We start from the raw sequence: 25,389 nt of genomic DNA, 5'->3' as shown, positions 1-25,389 counted from the left end.
AGTGCATTTACGCAGTATATTGTCTCACAATAAAGCATTAGACTTAACTACCTGTCGTGGAAAGGCTTTGTTATCACGCTACAATAGAAATAAAAGGGATTTTATCTTCATCGTAACTTTTCTGTTTTGTCTCTAACGGGGAAACAGTCATAAAGGGGGATTTTTTTTATTTTTTTATTTTTACTTAATCTCCTGGACTTTATTTTGTCTATACGGTTTTATAAACAAAGCTTAAGGATGCCAATACCATTGTCTTCCTCGTGGGAGTCATAGCATCATAGTATACATACAATATACACTGAAGAAATGCAAAATTGAGGTGAAATTAAAGAAAATGTACAGCATAAAACTTTTTAATTTAAGTAAACAATTGTTAAAATACGATTTTATTCACAACAGAGAACGCGTCATTGTTATTTAACAGATGAGTCATAGGACAAGACATCATGCCCAGAATCACAAGTTTATTTAAAGGGCGTTGAAAATGTCTCGAAATTCCCCCCCTCACGGACTCTTCAGAAGATCATTATGTGTCTGGTGGCTAACACTTGTATTAGACAACACACGTGGCAAATATTCAGGTAGAAAATGAAATTAAAAGTGTTGTAAGAATATTTCTTCTAAAATGAAAGTGGTGCTTTTAAAAGTGACCTTTGTTTTCAGGTGCCTTTGTTCAATTGTGTATAGCGATTCCCAAACTCAGCAGGACTTACTTCCTTTGAAAAAGGAACCGTTTCCTTACAGTAAGTGGTGTGAGTTTGGGAAAACACTGGGAATTTGCTGACAAATGATGAGGTGTCAGGTGATTACATATCTGGGGATCTTCTAGCTCATCTTCATGCTTAAATTCAAACTAACAATTTAAGTGCGAAGGGGGAAAAACGAACCAAATAAATACACGCACATAACGTTTGTCTGCTGAGTCATGATTGTAACATCTCACTATCATATGATACTTCGTGACATTCGCAGACGAGGCCTTTGACTTTCTAATGCATCACACTCGACCGATAGCGTCGTCACGTCAAAGTGCGCGCGTGGTGTGAGACTGCGTATGTACCTCATCTGCCAACGCACCCTAAGAAACCCTTCCCACATTTACTCCTCAACCTCCTCTTTAAAAAAATTCAGCAATGAAGCACAGTAAAACCCCGTCCCAAATTTACATAGCGGCTCGGGAAATACTTCAGGGCTGTTCGGTAAGGAGTTTAGCAACACAATCTGCTGGTAAATGAGTGTGCGCTCATATTTGCATGTAGGCTGACATAAGCTTCAGAGTCAGTCAACCTGGAACTGTCATGGCAGAAGGCTTTGTTAATGTGGGACTACACGTTTTCACTTTACCCGTTGGCCTGTATTTCAAACAGCACGAAGGCGATTACAGGTCATTGCGCTCTTCTGGGGGCTGCTGTTCTAGTAGAGTAACTTATTCTGCCTACACAGCACTTCCTTCCTGACGAGCATTTTTATTACACACCCACCATAGATGTAGGTGTGTGACGTCACTCAGCAACCGCGGCTGTGGTTGTGGGTCAAGTAGATGGGGGTCTGTACTATACAGTCGGCTTGTTGTTGTATAGCCGTTTTACAAGTAACACCAGCCCACTGGGAAAGTACACGTAATTGGTGTACTGGAAACTCCACTCAGGGGTGTTAACTGTCAAGTGTCAAAACCAACATTAAAACTTTGTTGCAACATATTAACCCATCTTGGCTATAATTGTAAATGGTTGCCTATTCTTCAGGCGACTGTTTTGTTGACCACAGGCCGGTCATGAACACCAACCACCCACGAGATTGTGTCATACATTTGAAATGCATGATACTGCTTTCGAATTAAAACAGGCAACGGCACCTTAAGCACATTTTCAAATCGCATTTTTATCATTTTATCAGTCAAATGTATAGTTTGTACAATAATATACACAAAACAATGTCTCCACCTAGTGGCATTTCACTCAGTCTCCAGGTGAGGTGAAAAATGAAGACAGTGTTTTGAACATATATATTTTTATTCATATATATATAATAAATTTCTATTTACAATTTATTCTTCTTTTTTTAGAGAAAATTAAAGAGAAAGCTTTGATTGCAAACAGTGCTTCATACTAAAGGGAGGGAAGGACAAAATGGGAAAGTGCTCATAAAACTAGTGTGTGTGTTATTTCCCTCTTGTAACTATATTTTAGGTAGATACAACAGGGATTTGCCATTGTTTTGCAAGGAGATCACCATCTGAAAGCCAGGATTCCCCTTGAAGTCACTCTGAACACAACAACTAGAAGAAGTGACAGCTTCAACAGTATGAAGAGCCATGTCCACCAAACAATGTGAGGCTTTGGCTTTTATCACACTGACTTTTCAACAAAGTCCACAACTGAAGGAGACAAACCTGATGCTTTTGTCAAACTACTTTATCTAATCAACCTTTGAGTTTGCTTTCACAGTTTGCTGTTGTGAGTGTCCAAAGTTTGCAATCCTGCTGATCTTTAAACATGTTTAAACTAAGTGTTATGGGTGTCAGGGTTTAATCACTGACAGAAATAATGATACATTCGACAAAGCACACCTAGGACATTGAGAAATGGCCACCGTTTCATAAAGAGTGATGCCTGATTGTCGGTCAGTCATTCGTAGTAGACAAAGTATGACACCATCAATGCAAAAGGATCACATAAATAACATCACGAAAATGTTCCAGTGTATGGATTCTTCCTTTAGAACATAGGAAAGAGGTAACCTCCTCCCCCAATAACGGTAATACTTTAAACAAAATGAATGAATACGTTTTCTTTAAAGCAGGTGAGACAGTCATGCAATATGCAGCCTAGTCGAACTAAAGGCTGGCTACAGGGTCTCCCTTATGGAAATCCTCGGATTGTGAACTGATCAAGGTTAGCGTTATTAGTAGTTGGCAGGTAAGAGCTTAAATACGCCAGTGGCAGTGCCTTGACATAAGGGGAGTGGGGCCAGAGTAATGTGCTAAACTGTAGCATTATACACAAATATGAGTTAGGTGTTCCAGTCCGAGTTTTATGTCCAGAAAAAGATTCGTAGGCCATAGTTATTGGCCTGGGTCTGGGGGATTGAGATCCAGGCCCAGCCAGCTTAAAGGCGCAGAACAGAAAATATCCTAGGTAGAGTACACACTCCCAAAAATGTCTGCATGGCATCTTTACAGAAATCAGTACACTGAATACCACTCACGTTTCACAAACTGTACACGTCACGTCAATACAAAAGAGGGTTTTCAGCCAGAGGACCCCTGCTTGTGTGCGAGAGGACTACTCCTGTTGTGCTCTTGCTGCCTGTATTCCTTTGCTTGGACATCAGAGGGACAGACAGCAGGGGGCTGTGGAGAGGGCCAGTCAGTGTCTACATTCTGAAGTTTAGAGATGGTCAAAAGACTGAGAGGAAAAAGGAGAACAGGGTTGAAAGGGATCAGGGAGAGCTGTTTTGTGCTCACTGAGTTAAAAAGGCACTGTTCTGTCACATGATGTCAACAAAGAACTCACAGGGATTGCCCATAGCATGCTGGAAGGACTGGCGACTGGCGGTGAGCTCAGGAGGAACGGCTGCTAACTCTCTCCCAGGTGGGGCTCCAGGAGGCGTGCTACTGTTGAATGAGGTCTTGGGGGCCAGACGGGCCAGACAATAAGGGGGAGGCAAGCCTGGGGGGCCGTAGGAGGAGGCATGGCTTCGCTCGCTCTGGGCACAGGAGCCTGGAGCTGGCTGAGTAAAGGCGGCGTGGCTGTAGGTGAACGGGGGGTGGTTGTTCTGTGTGACAGGGTGGCTCCTGTGTGAATGACTGTGGCTGAGACTTGACCTTGCGTGACTTTGGCTAGAGATGGCGTGGCTGTGATGGCTCATTTGACTGGCAGATCTGTCACCACGCCGCCCTCCGCGGATTCCTGGCTCTGATTCACTGCATGTTGACCTTTGACCCTTTTCCTGTGGGGATGAACGTCTACCTTTGCCTGCGCTGGGGTTGGATCCACTGCTTCGGCTTCCTGTTGATTTGGGGGGGGGAAAAAAAAAAAAAAAAAAAAAAGGAAACAGAGATTAACAGGTTAAGACTTCAATAGAATATAAACACCCACAAATACACAGTGAGCAGCTGCAAGTCATCAGCTACTGATGATTCACGACCGGCTACCGATAAACAAAGACAAAAGGTCACACATTAAACATCAGCTTAATAAAGACTTCTTGAACTCCACCAGAATTAAGCATAACATGAAAAGGTGCTCGTGTTTGAAACACAGTAAAATGTGTCAATGTTAATAAATACATTACTGCACTTTGTTTAAGGTGTGACCACATTTTTTGTTATGCAGTCTAGCAAAAGTCAGTCAAGGGCAAACATGATTATCTCAGTGATTTCTGCCCCAAATTCTGATGCAGGAACTGATATTAAGGCTTTTTCTTATATTCATACAAACACTGAAACAGTCAAAGATCATAAATATAAAGATGACACACCTGCATCAGAAAGATTACCACAAAGCACTTGATGAACAACGCAGAATGACGTATTTGTCGTGTTGTCAATTTCTCAGTAATAATACGTGTCACAACTCTCAATGCTGTTAATAAACACTGCTGGCATCAGACTAATGGAGGTGTATCACACTGTTGCAAAATCAAACATTCCACGCCTCCCCTTCCACAGTGAGCCCAACAGCACTGGGTAAAGTGGTGCATGATTGCCCCCTATCAGCAAGAATGATAGCACAAGCCTCAGAGTGCTCATCCTGCATCATGCACCTCCCAGCACAGTACAAATGCATGCCTAGAGGCGCAGAGAGGGAGAATCGGACGTCAGGAGAGTCACAGACAGGATACACATGGACCAAAGAAAAATTATGGGACGGGCAGAGAGAGAAAAAACAAAAAACCCAACAAAAACCTTAAAGCTACAGTATGAGACGTGGAGAACGTTGAGCACAAGAGAAAGAGAGGAGTGGCAGAATAAGATTGAATGGTAAAATAGAGAGAGCAGCAGAGGAGGAGAGGGGGTTAGCAGGCTTACCGGTTCCCCCAGTGTCCGGGGACTACCTCCTCCTTCAGTCTACCGTTGCCCAGCAGAAACAGAGGGAACAACAGAATTACACACACCTCCCAGCCCAGTCGTTCCTCTACTACCTGTCGTGTCCTAGTGCACTTTCCCCCGTTAGCTCCAAACCAACGTAACGCCGGTGGCTGTTACTGATCCTTTATATGCAAATATGCAGAAACTGTCCCCAAGATTTCACACATGCACTCATTACCATGAATGCTTGCTCTTTTCTGAACGCTCCCAAAGAAAGAAAACCATGACATTTATTTGTCACTTGTCTTCCCAAAATTTGCTGATAAACGAAACCAAAACTAACCGAAAGAATGGCAACTGGGCGAAATTAAAATATGGATGAGCCACTCAAAACAATGAAAATAAGACAGAGAGATGGTAATATATAGTTTCACATCTTTTGTCTGGGCTACGTAGTAAAAAATATACAGCAACATTACCCCTGCCAGCTACTTATACGTACTGCCCCAGCGCAGACAACAAAAACCATGCAGCACCATCACATTTTGATTCAAAAATCAAAACAAAAGATCATTCAAGAACTAATGGAGACACATGGACTTAGTGTTGATCATTTCAAGCTGGTGATTGATAATCACATGGTTGATCAGATCTGTTTTGTGTACACACCCAGTACTGCAGAGCTGTCCGCTGCATGACTCAAGATGCTCATGATTGACCTTGACAATACAGGACGCATTTTAGAACACAGATATTTATATTGTATTGAATAATGCAATCCAATGTCCACTTCCTGCCCAGAGAGCCAGTAAAGCTAACATTAGCATGAGCCAGACATTCGTTAATATGCCAGAAAGACTTCATTAATGTCGTGTTGCATGTTGAGCAAATATATTATATTAATCAACGATAGGCTGATGGAAAACTCGTCTTGCCCCTCCTTATTGCTTACCCTCACTGTGTTGGCTGCCTGCGCTCCCACTGTGGAAACTGTGGCATGGGTCTGAGTATCCTGGCGGAAAGCTCGGGGGTGCAGTGGGGAAAGGAGGGTAGGGGAATGGCTGCCCGCCCAGAGGCCAGGGGTTGCTAGTGGGAGGTAGTGGTGCCAAAGTGTCCTGCTCAGAACCTCCACCACTGGATCCTTCATTCAAATTGAGTGAGGCCATGTCTTGAGGAGAGAGGGAAAAAAAGCAGCAGAGAGGGACAGAGTTAGTATAATCCTTCTATTTAAAAAGAAAATGCCATAAATGTGTGAGCTGCTTAATTAATGTAGGTGTGAAAAGTGGATGTACTTTGGCAGAGGTCCCCAAAGGTATAGTAGCACTGTTCAGAGAAGGTGATCTTATTGACAGTGTGTCTCAAGTAACCGTGCTTCAACAGACTGCTCGCGTACTTCCTCGCATCGCGCCTATCCTTGAATCCTTCCACTCTGGAGTACAGCCAGTCCACTACATCAGCACCTAGCATGGCAAAGAATGCACACGTGGACATGAAGTTCAGTTCCCTGATGCGTGGAACAGATGCTAAAAATACCACTTATATGCAGCAACCACACATCAACCACAACTGCAATAGTTAGGGCAAGCAGCACAATGCTGCAAAACCTTTGAATGAAGTTAGTGGAGCTAATGCTAGAACTACGATGCTAATGCTTTTCAGAAAAAACAAGAGTCTACATGACTTGAAAAAAAATACTTATATGATGTTGTTTGTTGTGTTTAGAAAGAGTAAACTACCTAAAAAATTATATTTTTAGATACCATGCATTTGAATTGATTTCAGTCTTGTAATTTAATATTGTGCTCTCTAGGAAACCTACTGATTTCTTTATTTCCCTTTTTTAAAGAAAAAAAAAAGCCTTACTGAGTTATTTTTATTGCCCACACTCAGCACAGAGGTTTCGATCACTATGCATGCAATGCATGTCTGCACATTTCCAAGTAACCAGCATTGTTTACAGTAATACAGCCACTGTTTCTATATAAATTTCTGCATTGGGTAGATTTTCTCACCTATAACAGCATTTGCAATGGTGATCTTCAACCACATCCTGTCTCGAATCTCTAGGCCAGAATCAGGCAACTGCATCACTTTGACAATAGTTGCCATATCTGTTTTACTTACAGACAGAGGCAAGTCATCAAACTCTGAGATGGAAAAAGAGAAACAATTTTGATCATTGTGACCTCATTATTTATAGTTCAGTTACTGAGAAGTGACCTTTTATACTGGAACAAAGCAGCAGGTAACCTTTACCATAGTGAGGGTAAGGTGCAGTTAGGGCTGTGGTGTGTGAAATCCAGGCTGCAGGATCAATGGGTCTCACTGGCTCAGCTGAGAAAATAAAACAAAACGAGAAACTTTTTATAAATAGGACAAAGTGAACACGGTATGGTTTAAACATTATCAGGTCATCATTTGCGTTGCTCCAAATATTACACCACACTGTCTGTCTTACCACGAGGAATGGTGAAGTAGCTTCGGGGAGATGGGTCCCAACATTTGGCAACAGTAAGACTAATGGGACTGGATATACATAGAAAATAAATGTTACTCTTAGAAAAATCATACACAGAAATATGCTGTACTTGTTCCCTTTTTTAAAAACACCAAAGCTGAATAATCTACTGCGCATTGTCATTCTACTGCGAATAACTTTACGTAACATAATCAAACTTGTCAAATGTGAAAGCCGTCGATGGCTTTCATTTCCTATAAATCCTTTAATGTCAGCTACTCATTCTACTGATGAGCAGTCGACACTGACTAAGACGAAAGGTCAACTTCCAGGAAAAGTTGCAACAGTGTCCAACGGTCAAGCAGCATTATCAACTAGCTTTTCCTATTTATTTAGATCCTTTGATTTTCTATACAGCCCCATGACTCACCAGCACATTGGTTCTGATATTAATTAAATTTCATCTGATTTCAATAATCTTCCAAGAAAGAGTCCTTACCCAGTTTTGGAAACAATCTCTCTCAGGATCCTCACAGCGTCATCATTGCTCATGTTCTCAAAGTTGACGTCATTCACCTGATTGACAGACAAAACCAACAATGTAATTTCTTTACATTTCTCGACCATGTTTTACTAACTAAAATATTATTTTGAAGTTCTGAAGAGAACTTCGATGCGTTTATGCATTTATACTGTGCACGTATTAATCTCTGCTGTTCTTTTAGGGGTTCACATGGCTGCAAATCCTAAGGTCCTTTTGATGGAATAAACCCCCACAATCATAAAACAACCTATACTGTTTGTATCGGGGCCACAACAAATTGGAAGCGTCCATCGCAAACAGAACAAAGGATGGGGAAGGAAAAGAGAGGCAGGATTCCAAGTTTTACATAAGAGTTTAACAAGGGAACTAAATACAACCGTCATTATTAACATGCAGCAAAACCTCAGAGAGATGTTGTCACTGCAACAGCAAATTCGAGGCACAATTATTACCAGTTCAAATATCTCGTTATGGAAGCGTACCTGTAGTAGCATGTCTCCAGGTTCTATTCTGCCATCAGCAGCTACAGCTCCTCCCTTCATGATAGAGCCGATGTAAATACCGCCGTCCCCCCGGTCATTACTCTGACCGACAATACTGATACCAAGGAAGTTGTATTTTTCTGTTGAGATTAAAGCAGGGGATGAATACAGTTACAAAGACTCGCTTTGGTATTGATATGAATTCTACATTAAATTCTATGACGTTAAAAAATAGGCATGGATGCAACAGGTTTACCCATGTTTAGTGTGACGGTGATAATGTTTAGGCTCATCGTGGAGTCTGTGATACTGCTGAAAGACGATGACTGGTAAAGGAAGAAGAGGTTACAGTGAGCATATTGTGAATAAAAGTGGCAAAAAGCCCATTTCAAACAATTTATTCATGTGTTTCAAGCACTCAGTGTCAATGTCACTTTCAGCAGGGGCACTGATGTGTTTTAAGAGGTGCATACCCGGTCGATCTTTGCCACTTTGTGCCTCCGTCTGCGCCGTTTGTGTCTGCGCATCAGCTGTGAAGACGAACTCTGTTCTGTGGAACTACTGAGCCTGAAGAAGAAAGTGAAATCAAGGAAAAGATGGAATATTAAATAGGGTATATGAATAAGGCCAGAGTGAGCAATTTAAGCTATTTAGTATATTCATTGGGAATTTTCCTTAAAACTCTGTGAAGGTCTATGTACACACATACAGTTTCAACAAAATAATAAATTGTTAGCCTTGCTATTCCTATTTAAATGAATTTCTAACACACGCACTATATCTGATTGTAGTTTAAGTGGTTAAGTCTGATTTATTGTTGCAAATTCTTCACTGTTTTTGCAGCTTTTATGAAAAGAAAAACAACAAATCACATCAGAAAGAAGACAAAGCGACCAAGTTAAGTGTTTCAATGGCAAAACTGGAGAAGAACTTACCTGCTAGCATCCTCATCTTCTTCACTGTCGACAAATGAGCTGGACTCCAGCTCACTGCTCATTACTGAGGCACTGTCGTAACCCATGGCCGAGTCCCTTGCAGTGCGCTCTGATTTGGAGTGACCATTGATGCGAGGGACTGTAGAGAAAAAGTGCACAGCAGCAGTAAGTCAGATGGAGAGGGGGGGGTCATCATTGCAGGGTGAAGTGAGAATAAGAGAGCAACCAGAAGGCGAGGAAGGAAGGAGTTAATGAGAGTGGCTGGAATACAAAACAAAAATCATCTGCAACAAGCATTAAACTGTGATCTCAGGAAGATGTGGACATTGAACTGAAATATATCTTCAATTAGACCCTCCTGCAGGTGGAATAACATGAATTAAAAAAAAAATGTAGCAATAAAAATGAAAAATAAACGCATTTTTTTAATACAGTACACGGATTTGTAGACTTTGCAGAAAACCAAGAAAAAGTAGTGCCCTCCCATCAGAGGAAAACTACCAGGTCTGTCTCCATACGTACATTGGCAGTGAGGTGGCGCAGTCTCAGGGTAACAGCGGATTGGCTGAAAAGGTCTCACAAGGCGAAGAGGGCGTGGTAGCCAACGTACTCGCCGAGAGCAAGCAAAACATTCCAGCAATGTAGTAGTTCCCATCGCTAGCTCCGCCCACAGGGTGCTCATTTGAAAGACGAGCTACTGCACATAAACACTCAATCAGCAGAGGGACCTGACATCCAGTGTTAAGACTCACTCAAACATATTTCCTCTCGCACTCTGCTGACTGGCGCCAGAGAAAACAAAAAAACAAACAAACAAACAGCAAGTGTGCAGGTTCACCAAGCCAGCCTGAAAAATCTGCGTCTTTGTGCTCTGCTCCGTCTGTGCTAGCTGCTCTCTAAAAAGCCTGAGCCCCAGTCAGTCTATGCCCACCAGCTGGCTGTTGACACACTTCACAGCTTATCTACAATAGAGGAAGTGCCAGAAATAGGGAATACACAAAACGACAAACTATCAAGAGTGACGTGTAGTAAAACAAGAAGCGAGTGCTATGACTCAACAGCAAAGTCACGTTTTGAATGAATATGCGAAACTTTGAACACGGCATTATCGTGACCTTTCCGAAAGCTGTGACACTTCCAGCAATTGACTGTTTTGTGTGAACTCTGATCTTTAAAGAGAGAAACATGCAGTCTAAATAATTCTATAATCAATCGAGCTGCCTTTTGATGAGAATCGCTCATAAACAGAACCAGCCTATAAAAGCTTACACCTATTAAATAAAAATGTCACCTTGCTTCAAAAAACAAGAGCCTCCCTATTTTAACCAACTATCCATAACTCTGGAAAAACAGAAAAATAACACCAGCGTTAAATTAACCACAAAAAACAATAGAAAATATTCCAAAGCCCAACACCATCCCGGGAAATAACACAGCGAATCCCTCTCACCGCAGCTGACAGCACGCCTTCTTCCAATGAACAGAGAAAGTGAGCTGAGAGTGAGGAGAAAGTATTACCTCCTCCCTGACTCTCATGCACGCAACTGTTGAATGACTGTTAATCTGCCTCTGACCAATCAGACAATGGTATCCTCCAAAGCAGAGAGAAAATAATATGTGATTTTATACGATAAGCTGTCTTCTCCCCTCCCTTCCTCAGGTGAAAGCACTGTCAGTGATTGAAATCACAAAAGCTTTGCAGCCCTAATACAACAAGAACAGGAAAATGAGCTGAAGACACTTTTTCATAACAGAGAGTAGTTTATGTTCACCAGCTGTTTTGCAGGCTTTGTGTAATACTTTAATACAAACGTAAGTGCTCAGGCTTAACTGTGTCTTCTCTGACCTCAGCCTTGAAATCCTGACGGCTCTGTACAGCATAACATTTAATGCCACGGGAACGCTCCCCCCCCCCCTTTGTTGGCCACAGTCGTCCTCTAATACAACTGGTTAAGATACAGAACACCTGGCAGCCTTAAAACAGATCATATCCCATAACTCCATGAGGTAGTCTTGCACCTGTTCTCCCTCTTAAATTTTTTAACTGCTCCATTATTCATCCTTGAATGCTACAGCGCAGGAAAGAAAACTGAGAAAGACGAGAGAGAGAGAATAGTTTGACAAGTCTGAACATTTTAACCGATCTTTGTAAAACAGCGAGGAACGCTCGCATGTGTATAAGGTGACAGGGGAATTCCTGCTGCTGCTGATGATGATGCTGCAGGCAGTGAGGCACAGAGGTGGGAGGAGGTATCTGTCTTTACGCCTCGCTGTGTCACTCGGTGAAATTAAAGCTGAATTACACTTAATTGGACTTTGTTACACAAATTTATGAACCAGTTCCTCTTGGAGTTTCTCCGGGAAAGTATATGTGCTTCTAGATTGGATTGAAGTCAGTAAACACAGACAACGGGGTGGATAACAATGTATATTTCATTGAGTTTGTGATCCTTCTCACATGCAAAAAACAACAGATGTTCAGTTGGCTGTTAGCAGCAGCGGCAGCAGCAATATGTCTGTGCCAAGTCAAAAGCATCATCATGGAGTGCACCAGCGTGATCACGATGAAATCACTGGCTATGCTCATGTGCAGATAGTCTGCTAAGATAAATCTGTTCCCCATCTACAGCCCTCCATACAACCCCAACCTGATGCTGTAATCAGTGATGCTAATTGCACCACATAAATTAATGAGTATTTAGTTAATGAGCCTGGAGCGCAGGATGCAAAGAGCCAGGCTTGCTGTGAAGAGAGGACAAAGGGGAAGGGGGGAGCGAGAGAAAGAAAGCGAGAGAGAAGAGCACAGTGATTTTTGCTGTCAGTGAAAACAATGGCAGACTGCGATTGTTTATTACTTGGTGCCAAAAAACCAACTAATTTTGTCAAAAATACCTGTGTGGGACAGAAACCGGATGAAAGCAGGTACCTCTACTGATCGCCAATGTGCTTATATGGGTAACCACTGCAAAACCTTCCTGTTCTCTGTTGTGGATAGCACAGACAGCCTCCCTTACTGAAAACACTGAGCCTGCAAATAGGAGTTCTTGCGAAGGAGCAGGAAAGTGCTGCGCCTCTCCTACCGAAGAGCTTGTAATAGAAATTGCTGTAGTCAAATGTCAGCACAATAAAGCAAATGCATTTGCACTTGATAACAGTTCTCAGGAGCTTTTAAAGTCAAGATCCAATCAATTTCTTTTCCAGATGGAATGGAGGCATTTTTTATTTCAACAGTGACTGCAACAGACTCCTGTTATAATTCAGACCTGAGAGCCACAGAAGAAACAGAAAAGAAAGACAACTACTGGCCAACTATTCCAAAAACGCTGACATACAGTGAACTTTTTGCTTTAACATAGCTGCAGTTGAACATGTACCACTTGAGCCCCAGGGACCTTTTTTCATACATGTCTACTTCCCGTCCACATTTTTTGGTGATTGACTTGTGCGGAGTATGAGAGTTAAATGAAGAGGTACTGAAAAGTAATAAGTTGGAAATGACAAGATAATTGCGTTTTTGGGATCCATCTGTTCCTGGCTGATAATACTCACGCTCAGTTTCTCGAGCTCTCCTCCGTGCGCGCTCTCTCTCTCGCTCTCTGCGGTGGCTTAGGAGAGACTCTGTACCAGTCTCTGTGTCCAGGCCGTCACGACTGCTCACTGCATTGGCACTGCAATACACGCATCGGAAAACTTCAGTCAGCTTCATAATGATGTACAAAACACAGAGTATCTCAGTCTGCCTCGCAGAAAGTGTTTCAAATGAATTCTCTAGCCAGCCTGAGACCAACACTCCCGAACATAATCCCTAGCTACAGTATACTTCTGTCTGTTATAGTATCTGTATGCCTGCCATCCAACCTTAGGGGAATATGCAACTCATATCATGACTCTGTTTCAAATTCAGTCCCTCTGGCCAAAATAGCAATTTCATTGTTCGGTGGTATGTGATGTGTTTTTCACTAAGTGTCATTAATGACCAGATACCCTGAGAGGGAGCCATTCTGGACAATACTGGCATTAATGAGACCTATTGAAAGCCCAGATGGTGCCTGGAGCATGATTGGGAGAGAGACAGAGAAGAGAATGACAGATCGCATAAAAAGTGAGAAGTGATAGATCAGGTGTGGGCTGAGCAATAAGCCGGCCTGTGTGTACTTGAGGTCTGGAAGGAGTCTGGGGGCTCTGGAAGAGCTGGCGGGCAGATTGTTATTCTGTCAGAGGGCTGGAGACGCCGTGGCCTCAGGCACGAGGGTTAAGGGACTCACACTGCCACCGGGCTCCTAGGAAACCTGAACCCGATGAGAACTCTACTTAACCCTGTCAGTCAGTCACACGCACTTAGGCACGTATGCAACATGTATCTGACACCTGAATACCTAAATAATCACACCTGCGTAAATGTCAGTGCACGCGCACAAACAGTCAAAATCAAAGTGTATAAACAGAAAAAAGAGGCATAAAAAACCAAACCTGTGAGCAAACATCATTCCTCGTTTGAAAACAATGTTCTCGCACACCTCAGTGCCTACGTGTGGCTGACCAATGCAAATGAAAATCTCAGGAGCAGACAGGATGCCGTGTCTGCCGTGTTCACTCAGCGGGATGAAGCGCTCAATTGAGCATGCTTACATGCAGAGTACTAATGGGTGCACCTGGGCCCGGCTTCACCAGCACAGGTCAGTGCATGTATGCAAAAATCAGTGAAGATGCACACTTCAGGTGCATTTCTAGTGGAACTGATTAGAAAGCTATGTGATGATCGATGCGGTGGCCACTGCCTCGCTGTTAGCCCTGTCAAAACCTGTCAAAGGGCGCTCACCAGCCAGCCGACGGATCTGCTATTCTGGTGGGAGATTATCCGAGGCGCTAGGCTCCAGCTGTGAACAAATGCCACCCCCTTTCAATCCCCACACCTACCACCCCCTCTCCCTGTTGCCAATAGCCCCCCCCCCCTCCCATTGGGAAATGGAGATGGGTGCTTTTAATGTCTGCTAATCCGGATTACCGAGCAGAAGCACATCAGTGTGTCCATTCTCAGACCAAAACACCTATTCTGTGTGTGCTCATCAAATAGAGCCATTCACGCCGACAAACACGAGATGCATGAATAAAGCACAAAGAGAAAATGATGTGGTAATAATATTCTAGCTATTTGCAGACAGCGGTACAGGGGGGAAGGCTGGATTCATTTCAGAAAGAGGGGAGGTTCGCGATAGGGAATTCACCATGCTGTAAAAAGGCCTGGCTGTCTGACTCAAAGAGCGAAAGAGAAAGAGAGAGCGAGGCACGGAGGGGGCGGGTAAAGGGGCCGGCAGACAGTTTGCTGTTTTTTCCACAAGGTGGCGGTAGTCAAAGCTGGCTGGGAACAATAACATCATCAGGCCAGATGACAGCCAAACAGGAGTGAGCAGCCCATAGAGGGCAAAAGAGAGCTGAGATGTCAAACAGTAGATAAAGAGATACACTGAGACATGACAGATTGCATGTTCTCAATATAGAGCCTCAGCTATATTGCTCTAGTGCTGTAATGGCAATGACTCTTGGCCTCCACTGCCCCCAGCCCTTTTGGCTATATTTAGGAAGGGACTTCTCCTTAGTGATTACAGTTATATTTTTTAAATCTGCTGGTTTTAAGGCAAAGTCTGGACTCAGGTAGCCATAACGTTGAGAAAATCTCAATTTTTCAGTGCTTAAGCAATAATATGATTCAGGCCACATGTGCTTTTTTTTTTAAGAGTATGGATGAATGCTCTTAGTGACTGAATACAATGAGCCTCACTTGAGTGCCAGTATTTGCCTGAAGAGGTTTATGCTGTCAAGGCTATTTCAAGAATCAGCCGCCCAAGCAGCATGCGCATCGTGTTTACATAGACGAGCGGAGTAACGCCTTACTCCATGGCTGTGTGGGCGGGAATATATACCCAAGTGGGAAAAATACTCACGCCTATGCATATTCCCACACTGTAGTGTTAGCACATACTTCATGCTATATTCACACAGCGGCGGAGCGACCGTCTACACTCCCCATGTGAGCCTGTGACGATAAATCTCTCTGTGGCACGTTCCACGTTCTGATTAGCACATATAGCGTGCTGTGAAATGAAAAGGTCAACCGGTACGCAGGGCTGCGTGCTTGAATACATCTGCCTACACGAGTGTGTGTAATTGTGCATACATGACGAGCGGCAATCATCCTACTCACTGGAAGGACGGGGGCCGTGAGTCCCCGATGCCCCCTGTTCTCTCGAGGGGTGGGGGAAGTTCTGGATGGCTCTCCGTGCATTGAGATCCTCCATCAGAGTGTGCACTCTCTGCCAGGACCAACTGAAAAAGACAGGTTGGAGGAAACAAAATTATTCATTACAGATTAGACATATTCAGGTCAAAGACAAGCACACGTTATACCGTGCATATTTTATTGTATTCTATAGGCTGCATAGTGTGGACACAGAACTAGAAGAAAGAAACTCTGTAACCACGCAAACTCAAAGATAAACTCAGAGACAGACGTCTCTTAAGCGCGAGTCCACTCAGGGGAGGCTGTGAAATTGAGATGTGGCAAAAAGGCCTACTGATGACTTCTGGCTATGCTTATACAACTTGAGAAACACTGCAAGCTACTTAGAAACTTAAAAGACTTCTGTTCTTTTACTCAGCTGAGTGTCGGTACAAAGGATGATGTACAATGACCCATCCTTTCATCTGAGCCAGAATAATGAAAGTTAAAGCAGACAGGCGAGGAAAGCCCAACAACTCTGTGGGCTGTGATTATTCTAATGCAAGCCTGGGGGTTCACAGGCATCGCTATGGTGCCACTCGATTCTCAAATAAAGAGTGGGATACTTTTCTTTTCTCCATTACAACGGATATAAGTGTTACTGCAATTTCCATCACCTTCTGTGCCTGCCGTGTACTGACTTGCTGGCTTTCTTCTCGAAACATCCTAAGAAGGAGCAGATTTCTCTCTGGTCCTTGGATCTCCAGTTTTATAGAAATTTGTTTCTATTTAAAACAGCGGCTGGTGACCAAAATGCTGTAATTCTAAAGAAAAATCAATGACATAAAAACATAGGACAAGCTGACAGAATTGAACAAAGGAAAAATAAAATGAGAAGAAAGAGAAGCCAGAGAATAAAATGTTTTAAACTTCAGGTTTTCAAACAGGTTTTTAAATGTCTAATGTTGGGGGGGGGGGGTCCTGCTGTGACTGGGCAGTTTGTTCCAGAGTTTAGGAGCAGCCACAGGAAACGCCTGATCTCCGCTATGCTTTAATCTGGACCTCAGGACAGCTAGAAGCTTCTGGTCCGCAGACCTCAGTGAGCTTGAAGGAGTGTATAACTTTAAAAGATCAGAAAGGTACGAAGGCGCTAACCCATGCAGTGCCTTAAAAATAAATAATAAAATCTTAAAATCAATTTAAAAACCGACTGGCAGCCAGTGTAAAGATGCTAGTATAGGACATATATGGTGGATGCATTTATTACATTATTTTCCTTCTGGCTTTGAGAGTTTTTTATGGTAGACCTTGAAGAGAATTCCTGATATATTTTTTCCCAAATACTTTAAAATGTACACACTGGATTATTTTATCTAAGGCCTTAATCAGAATCAGAATCAGAATAATTCCAAAGGAAATGATGTGGTTACAGTTGCTTTAAGAACAACAGTAACAGATTTAACTAAATTAAATAATACAATATATTACAAAGTCACAAAATATAAGAAAAAACTCTAATATACAAACAGCTCAATTATAAATATCCAGAATATTACAGAGATTAAATATATATGATTGAAATTAACTTAATGAACGTAACTAATTTTGGAAACACTGGACTTGCTAATCACACTGACATAAATATGTGGACCAGGTTAATCTTCATATTACAGCCAGAATCTCTGACGGCCCAAATACGGCACATATTCCAAAAAGCACATCAGATAAATTACAGAGTATTTCAATCTAGCCCAATCTGGTTTGCAAGGACCCTCCCTGGGTATGTCTTTAAATTCCATTAAAATCACCAATAAAATAATCAAAAGCACAAACTTCTTCGGCAATTTACATAATAACGTCCCAAAACTGTAGCTTTAAAAATTGTTCTAATATGAGTGTAAAATGATTTCAGCCATGTTCCATCTTAGGTTCTGCAGCTCCCCCAGCATCATAGGCAGTATTCTTAATTATTAATGCATTACGATTGATCTGACATTGCCCCACGAGCAAATGTTTATCTTTTCATTTTATACTAAGTTTAATAGCACAGAAATTTTCCTTCCTTTTGAAATGTTTAAACATGCAAGAAAAATAAGTCTACATCAACCTCACCGTATATGTAGTCTAGTTAGTGGAATCTAATATATTTTTAATTGATTTATTGTCTGAATAACTATTAGAATAATAAGTCCAGTTAGCATGTGTGGCTAACCTATGGTGTGCAGGTGTTTTAATCACAAGAATTTTTTAACAAGGAAGAAATAATGACTGCAGAGGAAATGCTGTGCAGCGACACCACAAATTGTGATTTTCTTTCTAAAACGAATACATCAGTCACTTCACCTGCAAAGTTTAACATTAAAATGATAAACGAGAAAGAAAGAAAACATAATAAAGTGTAAAATCATCAAATCAGTCTGCTGAGAGCTCTTTGAATAGCAACACATATTTGTGAAAACGGGAGCTGGACTTAAATAAAATGTGGCGCAATCATGAGGAAACATGTACATATTAGGACTAACTGTTATATAACAGTTGACTAACTGTGACCACACTTAATCACAAGTGGAGGCTATTGTGAGAGAGTATCGACAACAATTAAGTGTTATTGAGCAAGACAGTCGCTAACAAGTACACAAACACCACCATGTGGCTCTCTCTGACCTCTGACCTCCCCAAGCGGAAAGAAAAATAATGAGTTTCCCCATAGGGATCAATAAAGTACGATCTATACAAGACATTGTTAAAAAAAACAAAAAGACACTGAGCAAATTAAATTACAGACCTTCAAACTAATTTATAAATCTTTGCTGCTACTTTTGGATCAATATTTAGAGACAGACGTTCTTTGTCCTATATATATATATATATGACTGATTAAGGTGTAAATCCTTCTCTAATAAAGATAGACTGATTTAATTTGGCATAGCCTATTGTCTCTGTAGACATGGGTTCACGGTGCTGTTTGTCTTCAGTAATTAAAAACACTAGAAATACACAGTGTATGTGGCCAAAGGATTGCAGCAGATTAGGGCTATCAAACTCATATAGTTCATAAAGAAGTACAAGTAACTGTAAATTACCATCCATGTACAAAAGAGATGAATAACTTCAGAAAAACCAAAGCAATTCCAACAATATGTCTCATATTCTTTCACATTTAGTTACTGTTACTATCATTACATGTGAATGACAACATATTGATCGCCATGCATCTACAAAGGCACCAAAGCTAAACTAAACAACGCTTTTATCATTCAAACAGCTTGTGATCTACAAATGAGCTAAAATAATAACAAATTTCCACTCCAGTAGCATCATCAGCTCTATTCACAATGCTGAGATTTCATTGTAAAACTATAATTATTAATAACTTCTATGCAATTTTTACACTTTGCAAAGACACCCAGCTTGACTGCACCACTGAATGGATTTCATGGGTGTATGTTTGACCCCCCCTGAAGTAAATGGTCATTTTAATGGTCAACCTAAACCAGCTCTTTTGTTACCAGGGCCTGGTTTAATATCTAATGGATTCACTCACACCTTTATAGCACAGATGAACAATAGCTTAAGGTGAAGAGTGTTTGATAACTTATGTGGAGGCGTTGCATTTTAATATGTACATGATCTATGGGTGCTCCACATATCTTTGCATAGAGCTGAGACTACACAGCCAGGTGAACAGGGGCAACACGGATGAGCCATCCATCTCACTTACCCAGGACACTACTCTCCCGTTGAAGCATGGCAGCTTGGCGTTGTCATCAGAGATTTCTTCTTTGACGACCCTAGGGAGCAGGCAGACAGATACAGTCAGGCTCACTAACCAGTGGTCGGACACAGAGTTGGCTCAACAACACAGCATGGGTCGACCTGCAATGTTGCCCCACGCTGAGTGACATTCACGCACTGAAAGCCACGTTTTCAACATTGTTTTCGATCAGCTTTGCACCCTTTGTAGCATGAAGCAAGCTCATAGAGTAGCGGTGGTGCTGCATTCAGTTTCTATCCTTGATTTATAAATATCATGGCTATCAGAACACTTACCCTGAGCACAACAATGTAACAACAGCTCTGCCTACAAGGGAGAGAACTATAAATCAGATAGATAGATAGATAGATAGATAGATAGATAGATAGATAGATAGATAGATAGATAGATAGATAGATAGATAGATAGATAGATAGAGTAGGAAATGCCTCATAACTGCGACAACGAGGCGTCAAGCGTGTATTAATAGGGTGATCCTGTGCGAGCGCCTCCTTCAGTTTGGCTGTAAATTCCCAACAAAAATACCTCCCAGTTACCCTTTGACCCTCTGGGAAACAGTTCAGCAGCAAGCCGTCACCACACCTGCTCAGCTTGTGTCACACAGATCAGGCCTGGAGCTTGCTGAGGGGCAGGAGCCGATCTGGCAAAACACACTCTGACACAAGTCACGGGGCTCTAACATCCTAATATATTTACCAGATTCCACTGTAACTCCCTGGATGACTTTATGTGTTGTATGTTGATTGTTTTTTGAGAAGGATTTTCCTGGAAAGGCAGCAACTAAGCATTTCTGAGTCTGTGGAGATCTCACGTAAGCTTCTTGGCTTTGAACATGAAAAAGGGAGAGGCATGACTTGAGAGCAGCAGGAAATCCAAAGACGATTTTATGCAGCGGTGTCTCTGACAGCGACTTTACAGCTTTTTTTTCTCGTCCTGTTTTGCCAGAACGTCCCTGCAACTGAAATGATTAGCCAAGCTAGTTGTGTTTTTGTGTGCACTGCCGCTGTGGGAGCTGCATTGCTGGGAGTGGTGGACAGAGATAACGTAGCCTTGTGGCTGGAACTGACGACCACAGAGTCTGCTGCTGTGGCATGTTCCACCTCAGGGAGGAAAAGGGAGGGAGGTGAGGGCCGAGTCTGCCGGCCACTCGTTAGGTAGGAAGTGTTTGCATCCTCTCTCTCAAGCTGCATGACCAGCTGTACAGTGACTTGTGAGGATGTGGGAGTGGCCTGTATAAATAAAATAGGAATGATTGCTTCTTCCTAAAGTTTGACAAAAATAAGGATTTCCATTCACACATTTGACCTGTGCAAGTGTAGTTTATGCTTTTTGGCGTGCAAAATACTTTCGCTTTGTGTTGTAAGATATGAGCTGAGACGCAATTCCAATGATAACAGCTGATGACTTTAACATCTTCCATCTGATATCAGGACCTGCTTTAGTTTCACTTCTGAACCCTAAGCACAGACGCACAAATGTACGCACAAACACACACACACCGTAAACCCTGTTTAGAAAGCAATGTGTCTGGTGTGGGCTGCTGTCAAAGATCTGACTTCTTAGGGCTGACAGCTTAAATAGGTCTTAACAGATTTCACAGGATAATGACTAGATTTACCCCGGTGATCGTGGAATATTCCGCCGCTGGTGATATTTGTGTAGCTGGGAAAGATTAGATGTGTTTGTTTATGCTTTGAAAGACAGAGGAGGGCTAGGTTAACTTGCAGCCTAGAACAGAAACCAGAGGTGGGAGAATCCAGCCACCTCAGACCAGCCATCCAATGACTTTGGTGGGCTCATGCTAATGACACTTTAAACAGGGAAGCAAAATATTTGTAGTCAAACAAGTTTGTGAACAGACTGACTTCAATATGTCTCTGGGTCTCACTCAGTAAACACCTCAATTCAAGTTTAACCATGTGTAAAGCTGGTAATAATAGCAAGTGTACTGTCAATGGCGCGTGACGCTTAAAATCACAAAGTTCATACGTTTCAGTTCAGTATGTGATTGTTATCATTGCAGTTGATGCTATGACATCAGATTCTGGTATCACCTTCAAATCTGTCACAATCTGTAAATGATAAAAGCAAGCAAGGAGTGACGGGAGTGCGTTTGTGCAAAAAGCTGCAGATTTTTGTCCTCTAACTACAGCAGGAGAAAGATCCCCTTACCAGCCCCCTATTTTCTGAGGCACAAACAAGACTGTTTCTTTCAGACCTTCAGCTTGGCTGCTTCCTCAGCTCCAGAGCGCCTCTGTGACTTGCATTATAGTGAGGTTTCAAACCCACTCACCACCAGTGGCAATGACAAAACGCCATATCATCACCTTGAAGTCTCCAAAAAAACCAAGTGGGTTGCTTCAAAACAACCCAGCCAATTAGCTTCCTGTCTTATGAATATGGATGAGCGAATGAATATTACTGACAAAAAAAACAAACAAACAAAACAACTGAAGTATGAAATGTGTACACGAAATGTTCATCGCTTAATTTGCTGTGCTCTGTTCTGTGGATGGAAATGCCACATCCCCTAGTTACACGTTTTCCATGCAATTCCAAAGGGACCTGAAACGGCACGTAAGCCGAAGCGGCCGGGGCGCAAACCGTTTATCAAATTTGTGTGGCCATTCCTTAAAGAGCTGATATGGCCAACACAAATGTAGTTCAGCAATCCCATAAGAAAATGGCAGTTTTCTCCCCTGCGCACCAGGGGGTCTACTACAGAGAACCTTGCACTGACTGCTCATTTACATTTCAAACACTGTCTATAACTGCAAGGGATTTGATGTTTTCCCTCTCTGCTCAGCAGTCTTATTCCTCCCTTGCTAATTCTCCAGCAGCCATACTGTCTGTGTGTATGCAGTGCAGCCAGCACGGCTACCACAAAGCGCTGCTTTCCTCTGTGCCTTTGACTGAGTTTGCTTCCATACTGTGCCAGTACCATACGGCACTGGACTCACAGAGCCTGAATATCCAAGCGTAACTCAAAGGCAGGAATGCTTGTAGAAATGCCTTTGTAATATCTACATGGAACTCGACACTGTCCAGTTCACAGTGTACCGTAATATGACTGTGTGCTTTATGCTTTGTAATGCATATGCAGGAAAAGAATCTACGAGGCTGTGAGTTTAGCAACTTGGAGTCATGTCTCTATGTGGAGAGAGCAAACACGCTTTGTTTGTTTCCATAATCTGCTTGTCGATCACCTGAGGCCCAGTGAGCAGCCCGGCCTGCAGCGCAAGACAGGCAGGAAGCCAGGCCTGGGGACAAAGCGGCGCACCAAGACTAGCCTGCAACCAGGAAGAGCCAGTTTCCCTCACAAGGTCAGGCTGCAGTGGAAATGCATGACGTTCGGCTCTGTAGACACTGCCTGCCTCTGCATTTCCTCAAATCATTTTTGCGATTACGCTGCTAGATACAAATGTACATAGGCCCGTGTATGACTCCTCAGATTGGAATGAGAACAGTCACTGACACAAATATGTCATCCTCAGCAGAGGCCTGACACAAGTTGATCTTGCTGACCGAGAGAACTGGAGAGCTTTGTAGACCTCGTGTAACGCCTGAAAACCAGGATGGGTTGACAAAAAGAGGGGCAGAAAAAAAAAAGAAAGACAAGACTAAAACATGGAGGAAATATTTCTGTTCTGACATTCAGTGAAGGAAGTGAAGGTAACTACATTTTTAGGGTAGGATAAATAACAAAATATTCACATTTAAATCTTTTGCGTACACCGTTATTTTACCCAGCATGCTGTCCCCATCAACACCCCCTATTTTGCTTCTACAGACAATCTACATCATAATTACCATTAGTAAATTAAATTACCCATGTCTCTCTCATAATAACATTAAATGATAAAAGCCAGTGAATTGTAGGATATAACTAGATGGCAGACAACTGCACCACCAGCACGCATTATTTAACTTTGATGTTTTCCTTAGGAGCTCTGTAATAACACAATATATTACAATGCTGATCAGAAAATTTAGCGAGACAACTACTTTAAGGACTGAATGCTGTTAGAAGAATTATTCAGAAAGGTGATAAGATGATGCACAGTCACCATCACTGCCATGTGGTTCCCAAATTGCCTTGGGATCCACCTGCAGTGCACAATATGTGTTAGTAAACAAATACAACCATATAATTCATTAATAAATAAATATTTTTAATGGTTATTTCGAACCCTGCTAAAATTATAACCAGGTACTGGGAAATAGACCATTACGAAATCTGAGAAGTTGAATATTGAGACCTCGCCAGCATTGCTCTGACAGTCATATTCCACATGGTTAATATATTGAGGTTAATATGAGAAGCAGTGGTCTGGCTCTGTGTAATGCACGCAGGTCTGCGTCATTAGGGCTCTGGACAGATCTGGTACAACTTCAAACCCTCAAGTGTCTCCTCCGCTGAGCACAGGGTAGCCTGTAATAATGAGCAGGTGCCAAGAGCAGACATGGAAACAGACACGGTTCTATATAGTTTTGCGCACATGTAGCAATCTGGCAGTCGGGATCGTTTGATGTTGCCTATAATGATAGCTGTAATAAAAGGTGTAAATACACACCGCAGCAAATAGCAAATGAGCCACACGAACAGGCTAATAATAATAATGATCGCCGACAGTAGCCACTTACCCAAAATCCTGGTCCATGGATTTGAAGAAGAATTTGTAGCTGTTGACCGGCCGATTGTTGAGGACATTTTTAAAATCCGCTAATGTGACTTTCTCCGGAGGAACAGACAGTTTGACCAGATAAGGAGTCTCCTCCTCGTCAATGTGATAAATTATTTTAGTCTCCGCCATGAGAGTGTGAAAAGGGGAGGACAATCATGGGAAAGCAAAAAGGGTTGGCAGCGCAATAAACAGGCCTGCTATGTTACCAGCTACCCGGAGAATAACATAGCAGCGTTCCCTAATATATAACCCTGTATAGCCCGCGACGGAAAATACAACTCCGTGCCTTTGACAAACACAGCGAAAATCCAGGCATAATCGCGTTATGAGTGCCTGTATTCCTGCTCCAGTGTGAGTCGGTACGGTGGCTCTCTCGGCACTAAAACAGGAAGGGACAGTCCACATCCTTGCGATATGGAGTTGGGAATATTGCTATTTTTCACAAGCTAATTGGTTAGACAGTGCTGTCATCTAGCGGTGTATCTGGGGTGTGCGCAGGCCACCTTATACAACACACTCACACAGCTTCCTCCACAGTAGCCTACAGTCATGACATAGAACAAAGGAGGATGTGCAGCGGCCCAATGAAGCATGGATACTGCTTTCCTGTTATTATAATTGACTTTATACTGCAGTTCTTATTGCGTAAAGCAGCGTCACTTAAATTCAAGCTTTCATCCGATATTTATTCATCAGTTATTTTTATTCTTATGAAAATAAAGGGAAGCCCAAAATATATGAGGCCAAAATTGTCTTATTAGTATATTGTAGAAATAACATACTCATGCAGATTTTTCTTTTACTTATTCATCACAAGTTTCTTGGTCATCCGTTCACCAGATTAAGTGGGCTAATGTCTTTGGACTCTAGAATGACCAGGTGTCCCACTTGTGGTCCCCATCTCATATACCAAGACAAATACCCAATATTTTGATTAGCTCTTGTTAACTTTGATTTCACAAGAACAGATGTGGAATGATAAGGGGTGGATGCACACCTACTGAAAAACTAACAATTGTGAGAGAAAAGGAGAGTACAGGAGTCTTTCAAGTTAGCAGAACTTGTAACGTGCATAGTTTGGGTGCATACATTTCTAGGTTAGACATGTCAAAATTTAAGGTCTAAGATAAATTGACTAATTGGCTCACGTGTGGTTTCTTGGGAAACTAAGGAAGCCACTTGAAGCAAATGTAGTGTTTGCTGTTGTGAGCAGAAGAAATCTTTATTAGAGGAGAGGAACATTAAAGTGTGCAGGTGAGCC

General features: G+C 42.2%; 1 protein-coding gene across 2 annotated transcripts; it reads right to left on the bottom strand.

Annotated features, from left to right (window-relative positions):
- Positions 1-72: 72 nt before the first annotated feature.
- On the bottom strand, positions 73-24,508 carry LOC146610905 (segment polarity protein dishevelled homolog DVL-1-like). 2 transcript variants are annotated; one of them, XM_085343815.1, is made up of 16 exons: positions 24,088-24,508; positions 19,390-19,459; positions 15,654-15,775; positions 13,001-13,119; positions 9,452-9,590; positions 8,990-9,083; positions 8,773-8,842; positions 8,517-8,656; positions 7,990-8,066; positions 7,491-7,558; positions 7,289-7,366; positions 7,045-7,179; positions 6,325-6,492; positions 5,985-6,200; positions 3,516-4,010; positions 73-3,407 (listed from the first exon to the last, which is right to left on the bottom strand). In XM_085343815.1, the coding sequence occupies exons 1-16, from the start codon at positions 24,255-24,257 to the stop codon at positions 3,400-3,402; spliced, it is 2,169 nt and encodes a 722-aa protein (XP_085199941.1). In that variant the 5' UTR covers positions 24,258-24,508; the 3' UTR covers positions 73-3,399. The 2 variants fall into 2 exon arrangements, with proteins under 2 accessions (XP_085199941.1, XP_085199940.1); XM_085343814.1 differs by having other exon boundaries at positions 73-4,010.
- Between the last annotated feature and the right edge of the window lie 881 nt (positions 24,509-25,389).

Source organism: Diplotaxodon limnothrissa, linkage group LG20, assembly GCF_057381915.1.
Source record: "Diplotaxodon limnothrissa isolate DT_005_m linkage group LG20, D_limnothrissa_male_GT1.1, whole genome shotgun sequence".
Taxonomy (NCBI): Eukaryota; Metazoa; Chordata; class Actinopteri; order Cichliformes; family Cichlidae; genus Diplotaxodon; species Diplotaxodon limnothrissa.
The sequence above is the reverse complement of the archived record's forward strand: the minus strand, read 5'-3'. Positions and strand labels throughout refer to the sequence as shown.

What these genes read in the sequence shown, in the direction of transcription:
- LOC146610905 (XM_085343814.1), bottom strand. Translation starts at nt 24,257, where the DNA reads ATGGCGGAGACTAAAATAATTTATCACATTGACGAGGAGGAGACTCCT. An exon ending in GAGAGCTCGAGAAACTGAGC is followed by an intron (nt 9,591 to 13,000) that starts GTGAGTATTATC and finishes TTTTCTCTACAG; the next exon opens with TCCCTCGCATCAATGGTCAC. An exon ending in CTTTGGGGACCTCTGCCAAA is followed by an intron (nt 6,201 to 6,324) that starts GTACATCCACTT and finishes TCTCTCCTCAAG; the next exon opens with ACATGGCCTCACTCAATTTG.